The 18318-nt window shown below is 36.5% G+C and overlaps 2 protein-coding genes across 7 annotated transcripts in view; both read left to right on the top strand.

The window, feature by feature from the left end:
• The window catches only part of LOC146477158 (uncharacterized), a 30156-nt gene extending 18197 nt beyond the window's left edge, over window positions 1-11959 (top strand). The window contains exons 1-4 of one of the 6 annotated variants that reach the window (XM_085113633.1): window positions 8636-8762; window positions 10797-10910; window positions 10962-11177; window positions 11262-11959. In XM_085113633.1, the coding sequence (XP_084969759.1) occupies window positions 8684-8762; window positions 10797-10910; window positions 10962-11177; window positions 11262-11848 (996 nt within the window). In that variant the 5' untranslated portion in view covers window positions 8636-8683 and the 3' untranslated portion in view covers window positions 11849-11959. The other 5 variants (XM_085113635.1, XM_085113634.1, XM_085113632.1 and 2 more) reach the window with 5 other exon arrangements.
• LOC146477157 (uncharacterized) overlaps window positions 1-12358 on the top strand; it is a 44446-nt gene extending 32088 nt beyond the window's left edge. Inside the window, exons 5-6 of the mRNA XM_085113526.1 lie at window positions 11948-12028; window positions 12061-12358. Of these exons, the coding sequence (XP_084969652.1) occupies window positions 11948-12012 (65 nt within the window). The 3' untranslated portion in view covers window positions 12013-12028; window positions 12061-12358. The remainder of the gene's footprint in view (window positions 1-11947; window positions 12029-12060) is intronic.
• Window positions 12359-18318: the final 5960 nt, after the last annotated feature.

The raw sequence follows: 18318 nt of genomic DNA, 5'->3' as shown, positions 1-18318 counted from the left end.
GCGGTTCGATGATGAACATCGGGCAATAGGTAAGAAATTAGTTTGACAGCAATTGTAGAGGCTGCTTCTCTGTTTATTTACGGAAAAAGCCACCTCTTGATTAGTAGTTTCAGGTGTCACTGTCTGCAACATCCGGCGTTGTGATGGAGCTTTATTTTAACATTTACTGTAGAGTTGTTTTTCTTTTTGTGCTAATTCCTTGGGTGTTAGGTGAGTACCATTGTATATTTAATGTTTTAATCTTGAAACGTTACAAAACGTCTGTTTTAAAACAACGAAAAGGCGCTTTTAAAACCATGTTCGTCGATTAATTTACCTTTGCTGTTCTATGAAATCATGTTTTTCCTGGTTAAAGGTCATAAGCAAAAGCTAAGATATCTTATACATCCCCCAACTTTGTTTTCACTTCTCCTCTATACAGTAGTTGCAGTAACTGTTGATACAAATTCGATGTTTTATTATTATTTTTATCATCATTATCATTATTTTTATTATCATTATTATATAATTATTATTATATTATTATTATTATTATTATTATTATTATTATTATTATTATTATTATTAATTACAATCGACGGAATGGACAATGAATGTTTGAGATACCATAGTCGATTAGCGGAGCTGATTGCTATCAAGAAAGGGGAGCAATATGCCAAAACCATGTCATGGACCAGATGCCGAATTTCATTCGCACTGTTAAGATCTGCACTCGTCTGTCTTAGAGGTTCTAGGACATTAAGAAGAATTCAACGTGACATCAAGAACGCGGACATTGACATTGAAACTGCAGAAGGGGGCATTTGAGGGATGCTTATTTTATTTTTTTTTTTCTTTTCTTCTTATCAAGTGGAACTGATTTTAAAATGCCGAATTTAATTTTTTAAAAACTTCATGACATTTTGTTTTTCGTTTTCTTTACAAAAACATTATTGCTTGAAAATATCATCTTTCTTCTTAATCGAAATGAATTGTGAATAGGTTTTTTAAAAGCTCTTTTTTATATACTTTTAACTTGTAAATAGCAATTTGTAAATAGCAATAAAGAATTATTATTATATTTTAATAAATTATTATTATTATTATTATTATTATTATTATTATTATTATTATTATTATTAAGGTACTTTGAGTAATTTGGAGAGTTTCTTTTCAGGAGGAATATATTCCTTCTCAGTGTAAAACTAGAACTAGTCAATAAGACCACAATCCACAGCCATTTGACAATTTAGAATAGAAAATGAATATAATGAAGGCCGAGGATGGTTATCATTATTTCAAAACCAAGACCTTTTTCTCATTCCTGTCAAGAACTCTACTTACCCGTCACTAAAGTCAGCAAATGTTAAAGAAAAATCCCGTTTCTACCATTCTCGCTCAACTTTGAAAAGAAAAAAAAAAAAAAAGAAAAATAATCTAGTTTCTCTGCAAACATGACAGAAGAACGTTCAATGTGGCGTAAATGAGATAGTATCCGTGTTCGTGTGATTTTCAAACGGGAGAAAGCTTTACAGCGCAGGTGAATCTTCTTTTATTTTTAATTTTTTTGGTTTGTTCTTCAAAAACTCATTAATAATTCATAAGACCATTGACCTATCAAATGGTCGATAAAACGTCACGTACAGTGGTTTTAAAACCCGATAAAACCTCTTCCTTATTAGTATGCGGTGTTTAATGTTTTTCTCCTATGCTAATTTCCAACATTCACAAAAGCATCATTGTTATGAACTCTCTTGACACACGCTTTTCCAGGTATGTTTTTGAAGCAGTTCAAAAAACTCGCAGCACGTGTTTTATCGGGTTTAAAACCACCCGGCTGCGCCACGTGGTTTTCGGCTGCGCCTAGTGGTTTAAAATCCCGATAAAACACTGCTGCTCGTGTTTTAAACATTACATAAATCAAACTTGCATTTTTTTTCTTTATTAGATGTATATAACAATCAACTTTTCTTGTTTTGTCTGTTTCGTGTGCAAACAAACAGTTTACTGTTTGTCTGTGTTGTATGCTAACTTACTCAGGAAGTGACTGTTTTACGAATTTCCTGCAGGAACTAAAGAAGAAAACCAGGAGAGGTAATTCAACCTATTCACATTTAAGTACAGTCTCAGTTGTGGCACAAAAACAGGAAATAGTTCTTACGTTTTACATTCTTCTCACCAACACACGAAATTGTAGAATATCTGTTGTGAACAGAAATAGAATATTGAGCACATCATGATCACATTTGCACAGTCGTATAATGCCCAATGTCCTGAATAATAACGAGCATTATCAGAGCATTTAAGGGAATATTTGTCGGTGGACCAGATATGTTAACGGGAAAAATGAGACATGAAGAGTGCATTTTTAAATGCACTGTAAAGTACTGGGAAGCAAAAGCATAATGTGATTTGAAAACGTTTAGGCATTCAGGACTGACTAGACCTGGTAACGCAATTCAGTTCTGTAGGCTTTTTGGTACGGTACGATGCTAAGCAATTCGGAAGACCTCTTACCTTTGCAAATGGTGGCCAGGTAGCGCTTTGGGAAGGTAAAACGTAGTGAGCTTTCATTGCTCGGCAGTCTTTAGTCCACGATTTTCTCGCACAGAAGGAAAGAACCCATACATTTAAAGATTATGTCGAACGGCATGCTTTGCGCGCATTTATTGCCTTGGGATCGAACATTCATGGCACTCATATGTGAGACTATAACGTACAGAGTCAAATATTTCCCTAGAAGGGTTACAAGAAGATTATCTATTAAGGAGCAACAGTTATAGGTGAGTAGTTAGTTCATGTTTTCGTTAAGTTTGAAGGATTTGAAAACTTGATTTTGATCGGTATTGTGAAGCTGTTGTTCATCGACGCAATCGAATATCAAAGCCGAGATACTGGTGGAGACCTCAAACTCGACTCCTGAACAAGGAGAACCAAATACATTATTGCACTTGCAAGTACGCGAGTAAAAGCAAGCAAAAGGATGGTAGTGGCTGTGATTGTCCTTGCAAAAGCAAGACTCAGGGGACTCCGCAAAAGAGCAACTATGAACTGATGGTGAGAAAAATTTGGCTTTTTCTGTGACAGAAACTTAGGTTGCCGATTGTAATATGACACATATTTTACCAAAAGATTTACGGGTTTTGGCTTTATTGATACTTTAGTACGGTACCAGGATCTTCAAACTGTGCCTAGCTATGGCGTGGACTGAATTAATATGTTCACGAGTTCGAGCTTTGAATGACCCGCACTTAAAATAATATGTAGACTTAAGAAAATCGTATCTGTGAACTTTGACAATTCAAGTAAAGCTTTCAGCTCCCCACTGGCTTTTAACATAATTTTGCACGTAAGTCTTTCTTGCTCTTCCACCAGGGCTCTTTCTGGTCACCATATATGTGTTACTTGTCAGTATTGGTGTTAAAACTTATCAACTACGCAATAAAGGAACAATTTACAACAAAATATCCCCTTTCTAAGTTATAATACAAATAAATATCCTTATACAAAGCAATAATCAGATGGATGTGTTGTATTTTGAGGGATTGAACAACGAGACGAACCAACAACATAGTAGATGGAGGTTTTGTGGGCCACGAACCTCCTATGTCACCAAACAACAAACAGCACCTTTAAATCTAAAAGAAATTATTGAGGTAGTCAAATGAAGTTTAAATGAAAATGAAACACCCCTGAGGACCATCGATGAACGCCTTTTATAAAATCATACTAGATGGGAAAATAGCTTAAAGACATGGGCAAAACTATGAAAACGTCGTCAAGCTGCAATCACAAACCTAGAACAGAGAGACCGCGTAGGCTTTTCACTGGATCTTAAGCACTTTAGAAAGAGCTCGTAGAAGTTAACGTCGCTTGTTACTTTTTCAAGATTACAAGCTCAACTAATTAATTCTACTAAAAAGAAATCTTGCGCCTGATAAGATTTCTGTAGGAACAGAAGAGTTTAGTCTCATTTTTTGATCAACCTTAACGGTAAAGTTATAAATCAATTCTTGACCAAGCGTGTTTTGCATTGCTGATAAAAACGCAAGAAAAGAGCTAATATCCAGGCAGTTGACCCCATGCTTTGTCAATTACCACTTAATGCATTAATTTCCTTTGTCAGTTGATCACTATAATGATGACATATAATTTTTGCAACTAATGCAATACATTTGGCGTTTTATTAAGACCCTATTGACGTATATCCGTGTCCTCTTTCAGACATTTGACATAAGAGCACTCAGAATTCGTAAATAGAAAAAAGCGAAAGAATGTTTTTCTCAACAAACAACAGCAAAATAACGCAGAGAAAGCTTAAATAACTATGCTTAAAATATTATACTTGGAATGCTAGTTGGCATTTCAATATTGCAGTAAAGCAGGTCTTGGCAAGGGTAATTAGAATCCAAAAAGGAATTTAGTGATAATCAAGCATTTGTTAGCAATAATTGAGCTTCAATTGGGGAAAATGGTCACATATTGTTTAGTATTTTAACACTTTTTCGAGTCGTTGTCACTTAGTTATAACTGAGAATGCATGGTTATCCCAAGAGATGGTCCCAACTTGCTTCCCTTTGTTTATACACTACAGGAGATGAAAAGGGTTTTGTAACTCGTGGATCGATTACTAACTGGAAAATGTCCCTTAGACGCTCTTTTATCGATATCATCTCAATAACATTAAATATCAGTAAATAGTATACCGATTCCAATTTTATTAAAGTAACTGAGTGCGGTGGCCTGATTCTTTGATCTTCATAACAGCAAGAGTGACTCAGATACGGGCAAATCCGTTGATAATATAATTTGTTTTATGTTACTCCCTTACTCATTTCAAGGTCAATTAGAATAAATTCTAACTAAGATACTTCAACTGATAACATATTTAAGAATGTTCCTAACAAGCTGGCAAGTGCGGTTTGTTTTCAAGGTTGTTAGAGACCATTTCCCATTTACTGCAATTTCTTATGTTACTAATTGTATACAACAGGCCCCAGATACCTCGCTAAACTCCTTATCCAGTGGATAAAGTGGACTCCAACTAATATAGCTTATCCGCTGGAGACGTTTATCCACTCTTCAAACAACCGGGGCAAGAACAACAAGAGAGTAGTATTTTGGCATTTTAATTAATCAAAGAAAGCGAAATTTAAAGACACATTGGGTGCTTTATACAACTTCGATGACCCAAATAAAGAATACGATGGTTTCCTTAAGCCGGCGAAACACTTGGCGATTTTATACGCCGATAGCGGCGATCGGCGAAAATCGCCAGGTGTGCTCGGTGCAGCCATTGCGATTTTCGCCGATCGCCGCGATCTGCGTATAAAATCGGCGATATCTGGCATGTCAGATATCGGCGATTATATTCGCCGGCATTCGCCAAGTGTGCCCGTTCCCGCGATTTTCTACGGTCATTACTGCGAATCGCCAGTAAAGCCAACTCATGAGGTTGGGCGATTTTATCACATGAATTTTTAAAACTGCCATATCGCCGTGATCGGCGAAAAAAGTCGCCAAGTGTGACCGCACCAATCGTTGGCGAAAAAATCAAAGACAGGCAATCAAATTCGCCGCGATTGGCGCATAAAATTGCCAGGTGTGTCGCCGGCTCTAGCAAATTTGTGTTTTCCCTCCTTGCTGAATGCAATGGACAAGCCTTGGGTTCTCCAGCACACTCTTGAAATCGCCTAAAAACAGCTAAATATTAACTATACTAACGCTGTCTGAAGATCACCATTCCGTCGCATATAGCAATTGCTGCTGTTATTAAGATAGTTATTTAGATTCAATTTTCTTACTTTTTTAGATTAGGCTAATCTCTTCAGTTTTGACCACCAGTTTGACCAAAGGAATGGACCAAGATATCTAACAAAATGCGAGTGCCATAGCGTGTAGTGTTAAAACGTGGTAAGATGAAATCATTGTTCCGAAAGCAGTGTGTGGGGTCTTTGCGGACAAAGAGATCGGAAACGGTAACAGGTGTGAGGCCGTACTTAACTTTGCACATAAGTACCGCAATACTACCACACAGTGATAGATATAACTCTTGACTAATAAAAACAAATTGGCTAATAGTGAACAAAAACTGAAAAGTTTTAGGTTAAAATATAAACAATTGGAAATAAAAAGCAAAGATGTCTTCCAGATCCCAAATAAAATAAATTCCGAAATCATTGATTGTACTCTCCAATATTTGGCTGAAAAAGCAATGTACCTTGTAGAGGAGATATTTGAAACCCGCCATGGCGGGATACGAATGAATACATTGAGCAATGTATCGCCCTTATTTGTCCTTCTTTGACCCTCATTATTAATTCGGCTTTTTTTATTGAATTCCAGTCGTCAAATAGGACTACTCACTATTATTGAGCAAACGCAGAGCGATCAGTTACAATTTTACCTTGTTCTTTTTTGTTTTAATTTCTTGTTTTAGGAGCACAATATGGCTTCAGGAAACACCCCACAACGTATTCGGCAATGATTCAAGTTGTTGTTGAAAACATAACCTCTGTTCTAAAAAGAAAAAATGAACTTGCTCTGTCCAGCATTATTCTTGATTTTTCAAAGCGTTAGACAGAGTGGACCAAGAAATTATTTTTACTAAGTTTGATGATATACGCAGAGTTGTTTTAGTTATTTTAACAATAGAACACAGTTTGTTCAGTTTAGTGTCTTGAACTACTCTCGTTATAATTTCGCAAGATTCTATTTTTGTCCCGTTGTTTTTTCCTTACGGTAAAAAAAAACCCTTGCTGATATTGTATTTCCTCTTTATAAAAATGACCTCTGTAAATTCCACTTACGTAGTAAAATTCCTATTGTTTGCAGACGATAGTAATATACATTTTCTCTTTTTGCAGAACTATCCAACCTGGTTTCAAGCAAACAAACTTATCTTCTATATGAGCTACGGGAGAATCGTGGAAGACATGTCGCATTTGTTGTTGTTGTTGTTTTTTTTTTTTTCGTTTTTACCTGTGCCACTGACTGTGGAAATCTAATCTATTATGAATTCACCAGATTTAAAACATAACATCTCCTTTCTTTCGCAGGTTTAAATTTCTTCTCTAGGTCTTTTCTGGAATTATTTTGACGGTCTAACCCAATGTTTGAATCTTCTCTAAAAACAGAACTCTAGTTGCCTAATACTATCTCTCCGTTTAACAAGTAATGTAACTATTGTGCATTGTTTTCGCTGTACTTAGTTCGTTCCACCATAGTTAATTGAGGGACTGGTTATGTAACTTTGCCATGAAGACAATAGTGTTGCAGTTTATGTTGGAATGGCCGCGACCGTACACAATCCTTTGTTTTAACGTTCACACCACATTTGAATATCTTAGCAGGAACGTTTCTATTGGTCAGATGCTCCAACACATTTCAAAATCTATTGTGAATATTGCAGTTTGTGCACGGTCGAGGCCAAAAACGCTAACAGAAACATATAACAAAAGAGTTTGTTTAGCTTCATAAACCATTGCCTTTTATTAACTATGTTTCCACGGTGCAAAACTGTATTGCCACATTTTAACCAAAGGGGAAACCTGGACTACATTACCCTCGGTTTATTATTCAGGCTTCCCCGCCATGAAAACAATTTTGTATGTACATTTCTGTAGATGTGATATGGAAGGAAGATCTTGCTTTTTTCCCAATTGTTACATTCAGAGTTAAGTTTGACGCCATTGAACTAATTCGTTTGAACAATACTCTCACCGCTGGCCATTTCAGAAATTGGGCAGTGAATGACACCGGGATTGTTTTTTGCTGGATTAACTAACAAATAAGTCATAAGTTACTACGCCAGATGAAATTTCTAGCTTTACTAACACAGGAAATCGTTTGCCATAATCTTGCTGGTCCTGTCTTTGTGCCGAGTGATTTATACATCCTTAAAATTGTTTAATCTATCCAATTTTGGCAATTTGATACTTTTTTTTTCAAGCAAAACATAGCTTTATTAGAAAAATTGATGATTTTTCAGCATCATAAAAAGCAAGCGTCTAATCTTACTACGTTTTTCTCAGAATATTTTTCAAAATATCCTTTTTTTTAATATATGGCCACTTATATTGTATTGCTTTCGTTGTAGTATGTGACATAGCATTTAAGTTATTTTTGGTCCAGATTAGGTCTAAATTGGCTTCACACCGCCTTTAAACCACAATAAAGGAAGCCGGGAAAATACTAATAAAAGTTTCCTTCTTCGGTACCGTGTTGGCTAGTCTGATAAAGAATGATGATACACTCAGATCGATGGAACTTTATGAATGACATCCGACAGAAAATTGGATTTTGGGATATATTATACAAGTATTAAATTAGATTTGCATCGTCAAGTACATCTGATCACTAAATTTTGTTATCAGCCTGTCAAAAAAAGGAAGCCCCGCTTTCTTGAGAGGGGATTTGGAAGTGTATCGGAAATAGCAAAAATCTTTTTCCAGAATATTTCTAATTTACGATAATTCTGGAGTGTTATTTTGTGTTTCCCTGAGAACAAATAGTACGCAAAACTCATATCTTGACGTCTTGGTACTTGTACTGAAGAGGGAAGGAAATATATTTTTTCCTCACACGTTTGCATTCTAAATGACTTTCTCCATTCCAGACACTTATAAATTGCTGGAAGAAAACGGGTAAATCATTTCAAGTCGAGATAGCATTGCAGCGGTGGACTTCATCGAAATCGCGGAAAATGGCTTCCAAGACTTTACTTCTTCTTTGCCTTGCTGCCCTGTTCACGCCACTCTGGAGTTTGCCTCTGCCATCAGATGGTAAGATTTAACATCTCCGAATTTTGCGCCAATGATCGTTTTAAACTAACCTGAATTTAGTTCTTCTAGTAGCATTACTAGAAACAAAAGTATTTGTCAATCGTCTTTTTTAGTCAAAGAAAAGGACGCATGCATTTTGGGGATTTTCCACAACATGATATTTTGCTTCTCAAACAACCCAAAAGTTTAGTGGAGGGAATGCTTATATTCACTTATTACGTCTTCCTTGAAGTCAAAAGAATTGCCACAAAGTTTTCTCAAATATAATAGTTGTAGAGAATTGCCGTTGACAACTTTTGTTAGTTTACTTATAGTTAAATGAGTTCTCCCAAAATCTTAAAGGAAAGTTTAAACCTTTTAATCATCAATTGCGCCGAAAAACAAAAGATCCTACTATGTGCAAGTTAATTAACAAAAATGATGCCTGTTCTCAGGTTAACAACTTATAAAAGCCCATTCCATCACAGAACACTACAGTTCGTGGTTGACATTTTTTAACCTATCAGATGAATGCTCTATGCACTGTAAGGTCGTTCTATGTTATTTTTTTATAACTGAACAATTTTAGACATTTTACCTAATCAAATTCGTCAATATTGAATTTTAATTCATAGAAAATAAGTGGGTTAAACGAACGGAAAAAGGCAAACTAAAAACCAGAACAAAAGGGAAAAAGCAGAGTTGGTGAAACAGCAATGTTGGATAAACGCCTTTTATTTTCGAAGAGTTTCAGAATTCCTAAAACTTGTTAACAATTGTCTTGCTTAAAGGGGCACTGTCACGGTGATTGTACTGTATTTTGTTCAAAACGTCTCAAATACTTCACGAAAGACCTTTTTGTTAGCATAAAATCCTCTTGGAACACCGTTAAGATTTCTCCAATGAAGAACTAACTATAATCAGTTTTTAACGACTTCTCTAAAATACACTAAACAAACTTGAAAAAATTGGCCAATTTTTTCAAGTTGCAAGCCATTTCTATCCTTTCCATCCGCAGGCAAACGTAATTAATACTTGTTTCCGTGCACTAGTAGGGTTATTGTTAACAAAAATGAACCGTTATTTTAACAATTCCATCGACTTAAATATGTTTTTTGGCCATTTAGAGTGACACAAAAATATGAAACACCGCCTCTTTAAGCCGTCGCAAAATTTGGCTTCTAGTATGAGTAATATTTTACGAACATGGTGTTTTCGTCTAGAGGAAAATGGAAAGTTAAAAAAAGAGAAAAAAGAAAGAAAGCCGAAACGGCAACGTCGCGAAATTCGAACGAGCCCCATTGGATACTAATGTCCGCGGTTTTCTTCACTATGCTTTATATGTATGCCATTCTGCTCCAAAGTTCTATTATTATAATTAACTTCTTTGTTTTATGTTAAGTGTTTCTGAGAATTTTCACATTCAAAAGTTCTGGTTTTAAGGTTGAATTCTCACCATACTAAAACAGAGAGAAAGAAGCCAAAATGGCGTCGTCGCGAAATTCGAACGAACGCCTATTGGATATATCATTACTTTCCACGTTCTATTTTATTGTGCTATCTATGGGCGGATGATCAAATGTCATACTAAGTTTAGAAGGAGGGGGCTCCAGAAACCATTTATTGTTTTAATTGATCAATAAAAGTAAACACTGAGTTGAGTTACTCACCGTCTTTTGAGCTTCTGAAGTGCATCCAAGACATACGAAATTCCCCTCCAAATGAGCGTCGACTTTAGTTAGTTAGTTAGTTAGTCAGTCAGTCAGTCAGTCAGTCAGTCAGTCAGTCAGTCAGTCACTTAGTTAGTTAGTTAGTTAGTTAGTTAGTTAGTTAGTTAGTCAGTTAGTTAGTTCGCAGTCCTAGAAAGTTTGACACAAATTTCGCCGATGGCGCCAGCTCTCCGACATTGTATCTGTGTTCCGCTAGTCTTGTTGCTTGTGAGAAGGGAAAATCATATTCCACATTCCTAAAAATCCTTTAGAAATTACTCCAACACCTGATCCGCTATAATTTTTTTTATATTTCATTGCATTCTTTCAATTTTCTGCCCACCAGAAAAAGAGAATACGAAAGGAGACGTTGACAATAGTGGGGATGGCAGTGGTGATGAGAGTGGTGATGAAAAATACATGTATGACAACAAAGATGACCACAAGGATGACGACAATGGTGATGATCATAGTGGTGATGACAAAGATGACGACAAAGATAGTAAGAAAGATGATGACAGCGGTGATGACAGTGGTGATGGCAGTGGTGATGATAGTGGTGATGACAAAGATGACAAGAAAGATGATGACAAAGATGATGACAAAGATAACGACAAAGAAGATAAGAAAGATGATAAAAGCAGTGATGACAGTGGTGATGACAGTGGTGATGACAAAGATGACAAGAAAGATGACGACAAAGAAGATAAGAAAGATGATGACAGCGGTGATGACAGCGGTGATGACAAAGATGACAAGAAAGATGACGACAAAGATGATAAGAACGATGATGACAAAGATGACGACAAAGATGACGACAAAGATGACAAGAAAAATGATGACAGTGGTGATGACAGTGGTGATGGCAGTGGTGATGATAGTGGTGATGACAAAGATGACAAAAAAGATGATGACAAAGATGATGACAAAGATAACGACAAAGAAGATAAGAAAGATGATAAAAGCGGTGATGACAGTGGTGATGACAGTGGTGATGACAAAGATGACAAGAAAGATGACGACAAAGATGACGACAAAGATGATAAGAAAGATGATGACAGCGGTGATGACAGTGGTGATGACAAAGATGACAAGAAAGATGACGACAAAGATGATAAGAAAAATGATGACAGCGGTGATGACAGTGGTGATGGCAGTGGAGATGATAGTGGTGATGACAAAGATGACAAGAAAGATGATGGCAAAGATAATGACGAAGATGACGACAAAGATGATAAGAAAGATGATGACAGCGGTGATGACAGTGGTGATGGCAGTGGTGATGATAGTGGTGATGACAAAGATGACAAGAAAGATGACGACAAAGATGATAAGAAAGATGATGACAGCGGTGATGACAGTGGTGATGACAAAGATGATGACAAGATGACGACATAGATGATGACAGTGGTGATGATCATAGTGGCGATGACAAAGATGACGACAAAGATGACAAGAAAGATGATGACAGAGATGACGATAAAGATGATGACAAAGATGACAAGAAAGATGACGACAGTGGTGATGACAGTGGCGATGACAAATATGATAAAGATGACTAAGAAACTTTACATAGCTGTTATTTTCGTCTAGTTCGTGTACAAAAAGAGGGGTTCGCTGTGCTTTTTTTAACGTTCAAGGGCTGTAGTATAGAACCACTTTTTAGCTTGTGACAGTACTAGTATTAAAAAATTTACAACAAGGAGAAAGGCACCATTATACTTCAATAACATGCTATAAGTATTATTTATGTGATAGAGCAAATATTTTGGAAATAAAAGGCTTTAATGTTTCCGAAAATCTAAAACTGATGAGGCAATAGAGTAATATATCTGACTGTAGATTGTAATAGCGATTGTATTAGAACTTTTCAAATCTGAACGATTAAAAATTACTCAATTTTAGATATATTATTGAACGTCTTATCTTTATAATAACTTAAATAGAGATCATGGGATTCGTTGACGGGGAAATGATTAATAACGTTAACTCTTCCTCCAAACTTAGCCAGTGAAAGGAAAACCGCAATTTGCTGTATGTGCGCCGGCTAATGATGCATGAAATCATGAGCAGTGCTAAGCATCCCATTAAAACAGAGGTATTTTGCCAGTTTATTTCTATGTGGGAAAAGCAGATCTTAGCAAGGGCTATTGGAAGCCAAAAAGAAGATTGGGGGTAACCACGCATTTCTTAGTAATTAAAAAACAATGATTCTAAAAAGCGTTAAAATACAAAGCAATTTATGGCCCTTTTTTATCAAATTGAAGCTTTATTACCTCTGAAAAGTGCATGGTTACTCCCAATTTTATTTTAAATACCAAGAGCACTTGCCAAGTCCTGATTTATCCACATAGTTTTAAACCGCGCAAAAATATCCTTGTATTAGTAGGCACCACCCATAGGAAACCCGAGTATCTCGAGGTGTACAGAACACATGCGCAGTAAGTAACAAAAGTAGGCATCGTCTTTAAGTGCCCACGCCTTCTAAGATACTGGTGTTTTAATCCAGAGCCTTAGACTTCTCTGCCACGCTACCCTCACCACTTCCTTCGATTTTCGATGTAGCAATGGTTAAGCGAAGACCAGAATGCTCCTGTTCCAGAATGCAACAGAAAATGATGCATCTGTACTACCTTCTTGAATATAAGATTTAGAGTTTCGATTTTTGGCTCGGAAAGGTTTTATTTAACCCTTATCTAGACCGGTGGGCTAGCGGAGTCTGCCAGCGGCGAAGTTGAACCTTAATTACTTTTCTTTTAATATTTGAGTAAACGCCATGAAAATTCCGAACTTTTATCTAGAGAAATTTATTTGGGAGAATTTGATCTGGTTGGTTTGTGTTCGCTGTCCGTTGATGTTAATTACAATGGGAACCAGTTTTTGACTAGCAGGTTTTCCAAAAAATTGAATATTCCCGTTTTAAATGAGGAAAAATTATTCTTGCTGCAGTAATTAATGTGTTTTTTTAGTGCTCCCCTACTGATTTTGATTACTTTTCGTTCAATTTTGGTGGTTTACTGAAGTTTTGGAAAAATAGAGATATCCAAAATGGTGGATCCGAGATGGCCACCACTCGGCAATCTTATATAGTAAGACTTCACTTCCGAGTTGCGGACCTAAAAGTGTGATTGTCAGAGTTGTGGAGGGGGGTGGGGGAAATAACGCGCCCTTATGCCAGATTACAGAAGAGCGAAAAAACAGGTCTAGATAAGCATCTTCAGTACATGACAGAAGCCTCGAAGTCTTCCCTGTTGACGAATAATCAATGATATCTCCAGAGTGAGAGGTCAAAAACAGTCTATTATAGAAAGTGAATCCCTATGCCCTGTGAAAATTAGTCTCACTATAAGCAAGCCACGCAGCTATTTTTTATAGAAGTGTTCCCGAAATCAGATAAGATATTGCGTTGCAACCAAGTGTAGACACGATAAATAGTTTTTGTAATAATAAACTCAACTTGATTACAGTATCCTTTTGTTCAGGAAAACTACATTCTCCTAGCTTTATAAAGGCAAATTCAACTGAGAAGTCCTCCCGATTATTTATGAAAAATTAGTCTGTTTGTGTGATAGAGCGGTTTACTTTGAGTAACGTGAAATTTATTGGACTGTGCTATAGTGGTCACGGCAGGAATTTCCTTTCAGATAGGAGCATCTAAATTGTCTTAGCTTTCAAACGCCACGTTAAACTTTAAAGTCTTCAAAATTATTTATGTATTCGAGAGATTAATAGCCTTAATACCCTTGAAGGCACGGAGGTCAAGAGCTCAAAAAACGCCCTGACTAAATATAAATAGAGTTAAAATTGTTTCAAACTGGAAAATCTACTTTCTTTTGGCTTTCAACTGATGGAAGAAACTTTGAAATCGCAAAATAATCTCGGGGAAATAGATTAATCTGGTGAATGGTTACATCGCAAATCTTTTTGTTCCTGTCACAACCCATAGTCAAACAACAGATTCATTTTCAGTTAGCGAAATTTTACTTAGTTACCTGAAAATCATTACAGGCAGAAAAATCTTCCTTCGCGTAACTGATGAACTGCACAGTAAACTAGGACGTCCTCTCCTTATTCAAAGCAATAAGCCTTTTTATTTGTGAATCGTGCCAAATTCACAGCCTCTTTAGTTTAACAAAGCCCGCAATTCTTTAAAGTACCTGTACTTGCTATGTCATAACTATCCAACCAGGGATTATCCTGAAAATCGAAGTTCAGGGGTTGTTAAAATCCAGAGTTCAAATTTCGCCATTATCGAATATTTGTCTTCTTAGCCTCACCTGGTCTCCCATTTCATTACTTGGGCTAACATTCAGTAAGGAATTCATGGTTCACTTTACTGGCAATCAACAGGAGTTCTCTCCGGCGTCACTTCATAAGTTTAGTTTAGGCACTACTACTGGCCTTCTTGACCCTGGATTGTTGAACGCTGTCTGAACTTGGTAACCGGCCCTAAATGTTCTTCGTTTAATATAACAATAGAGTGGATGTTCGCCGGCGTAAATATGTTTTTGGCCCGACTCATCCCTGAGAAGGGCCAAAATCATATTTAGGCCCAAGAACATCGGCTGTATTACTATTATAATAGTTTGAGGGGGCGTTCATAAAGGAATCAAAGAAAGAGATACATAATGAGCGCTGTCCTCATCGCTTCGGCGTTTCTTTTATTGAAACTGAAGCTTTCATTGCCGCCTAAGCTTTAAACTTTGGCAGAGCTCCGCAAACTTTGTCAAAAGGATCTTTGCTTCTAAGTTTTCAAAAGGAAAATAACAGTATTTTTTCAAAAGGCGAAAAAATAGTCATTTACAAGTGTTAAAATTAATTGTGATATAATCCGTCTCTAAATTTACATCAGAGACCGAATTATTCGTCTAAGGCGGATAACTCGTCTAGATAAAAATTCGCTATTTAGACGAATTATGGTGAAACTTGGACTTCCACTGGTTCGTCTGCCAGCACGCCTTCAGGACGTGCTGACACATGAATCAGTCGTAAGTGAATTCTGCCCTATGATTCGTCTGAATAACGAATTACATCAAGATGAATTATCCACGCATAATTCGTTTCGGCCGTACAACTCCTCTCAGACGGATAATTCGTCTCTGGTACAAACACTTTTCAAATAGTTTTGACGTATATTCTTCCTTAGGGGGGAGATAGCAAGGGGTGACAGGCCTACACGACTTCTAACAATGGAAACATTTTTGAAGTGTAACCTCTTTATATTTTTGCTCTGACAAGCATGTCATTTGGAGATTTTCCTATTTTAAAGGAAATTAGTGGTCGCTCTTTGAAGATTTCTCGTAGGAAAGGCTGGTTTTGTATTAAGTGCCATTTTTCCATTAAAACATGTTTGAGGCTGGGCACGTTGTATATCGTGTTTACCAGTGTCCCACAGAGAAAAAAAATTATCGTCAATGTAACGTTTCCAAACTGTAGGTTTTACGACGCTGTAGCAAGCAATGTGAGTTTGCAAGCAAGACCGCGGTTTCGAATCTTACGATTCTCGTCAGTTGCTATTTGAAGATTTGTTATGGGGAAAGGTAGAGTGTTATACTTAATTCCGTTCAGCCAGTCAGATTGCTGTAATTTCGATCCGATGTGGGCTCAAGCTATGGGTTGTGTTTTATAAGAGGTATTTAAGCGAGATATTTTGTAATTTCTTTTGTAATTTTTAATAATTTTTTAGTCTAAAATAAAAATACACAATTAGGTAGGTTTCTACCCTCGGTGTTAGCAGAATATGCTGTGTAATTTGCGTGTATTTCTTGATAGACTATATAGATTTTGTACAGTACAAGACTGTGTTTTAATGTGTTAATTAAGTGGTTTCACGCGTTAGAACGGGGCTCTGTCTGGAAAACATCACAGTAGGAGATAGCAAGGGGTGACAGGCCTACACGACTTCTAACAATGGAAACATTTTTGATGTGTAACCTCTTTATATTTTTGCTCTGACAAGCATGTCATTTAGAGATTTTCCTTTTTTAAAGGAAATTAGTGGTGGCTCTTTGAAGATTTCTCGTAGGAAGGGCTGGTTTTGTATTAAGTGCCATTTTTCCATTAAAACATGTTTGAGGCTGGGCGGAACGGAATTGAGTATAACACTCTACCTTTCTCCGTAACAAATCTTCAAATAGCAACTGACGAGAATCGTAAGATTCGAAACTGCGGTCTTGCTTGCAAACTCACATTGCTTGCTACAGCGTCGTAAAACCTACAGTTTGGAAACGTTACATTGACGATAAACACGATATACAACGTGCCCAGCCTCAAACATGTTTTAATGGAAAAATGGCACTTAATACAAAACCAGCCGTTCCTACGAGAAATCTTCAAATAGCGACCACTAATTTCCTTTAAAATAGGAAAATCTCTAAATGACATGCTTGTCAGAGCAAAAATATAAAGAGGTTACACATCAAAAATGTTTCCATTGTTAGAAGTCGTGTAGGCCTGTCACCCCTTGCTATCTCCTACTGATATAATCCGTCTCTAAATTTACATCAGAGACCGAATTATTCGTCTAAGGCGGATAACTCGTCTAGATAAAAATTCGCTATTTAGACGAATTATGGTGAAACTTGGACTTCCACTGGTTCGTCTGCCAGCACGCCTTCAGGACGTGCTGACACATGAATCAGTCGTAAGTGAATTCTGCCCTATGATTCGTCTGAATACCGAATTACATAAAGATGAATTATCCACGCATAATTCGTTTCGGCCGTATAACTCATCTCAGACGGATAATTCGTCAATGGTATAAATTGGGGTGTTGAAGGTCAAACACTTTTCAAATAGTTTTGACGTATATATTCTTCCTTGCGAGATCTAAGCTTTCCATCCAGTGGTGCACTGAATGTATATTTTTTAAATCTCCACTCTATTACTTTCAAAAGTCAATCACTCTATTTCAATACCCTCCAATAAACCCATTAATTGTATAGTGGAGTCATTTTGCAACAAATATAAAAGATCGTTCTTAAGTTAGCCCGAAGGCTTAACAAAATCGAAAATATCAGTGTTTCTTTTCTTCTATAAATTTTTTACGCGTACCTCACAAACATATCTATTACAAAGTGAAACGAATTAAAATTTTCAGTTTAAAGCATTTAACCCATCGCAATTGCAAGACCTTGATGACACCCAGAAAAGCTTTCCGTCGTTAGATTTTGCATTCTACTCAGTCATCCCCATGTATTAACACTTTTATTCTCGTGAACCGTTCTTGTCTTTGGTGAAAGTGTGCCATTATATTGGTACAATAGAAGCCAAACATCTTCTTATCTTTTGCCTTATATTGTATCAATATAAAGAGCCAAAGTAAAGCGAATAAAAGCTCATTCCTGCAGCATTCAAACCACTGCTGTCCACTTTCTGCAGGCACTTTCATAAAATTCCAGAAAAGCCATCAACTTGATGTTTATATTTCCCTCGTTCATTTCATGCTTTATTTTTCCTTTAAATAAAACGCTTTGTCTTTGACGGGAGTGTGGCTCATGATATTGATACAATATCTTCCTACTTCTTAAAATGCTCGAGCTCCTTGAAATGATTCCCATACGCGTACCTCAATATAATATATATTTTTTTAATTTTCTTCGTGGACTATCCCACCACGGTCAGGGGCTATTGAGAACAAAAACGAAACTGTCTAGGCTTTCCTTTCACTCGAATTTGCATTTTCCAAGGAAAAAGTGATTTTTGGAAGGCTCCTTATAGCGTGTCTCGTTCCGCTTTACGTTTGGCACAGAAAATGTGCCACACAATGTGCTGTATATTTATTTATTTATATTTTTTTGTTGCCATAGAAGATTAAAGTATATTATGTAGTTTATCCATGTTAAACGTTATGTCGGTTTCCATAAATA

The sequence above is a fragment of the Pavona decussata genome, unplaced genomic scaffold (assembly GCF_977016875.1).
Source record: "Pavona decussata unplaced genomic scaffold, jaPavDecu1.1 SCAFFOLD_71, whole genome shotgun sequence".
NCBI classification, from domain to species: Eukaryota; Metazoa; Cnidaria; class Anthozoa; order Scleractinia; family Agariciidae; genus Pavona; species Pavona decussata.
Note: the sequence above shows the minus strand (reverse complement) of the source record. Positions and strands in the feature narration are given on the sequence as shown.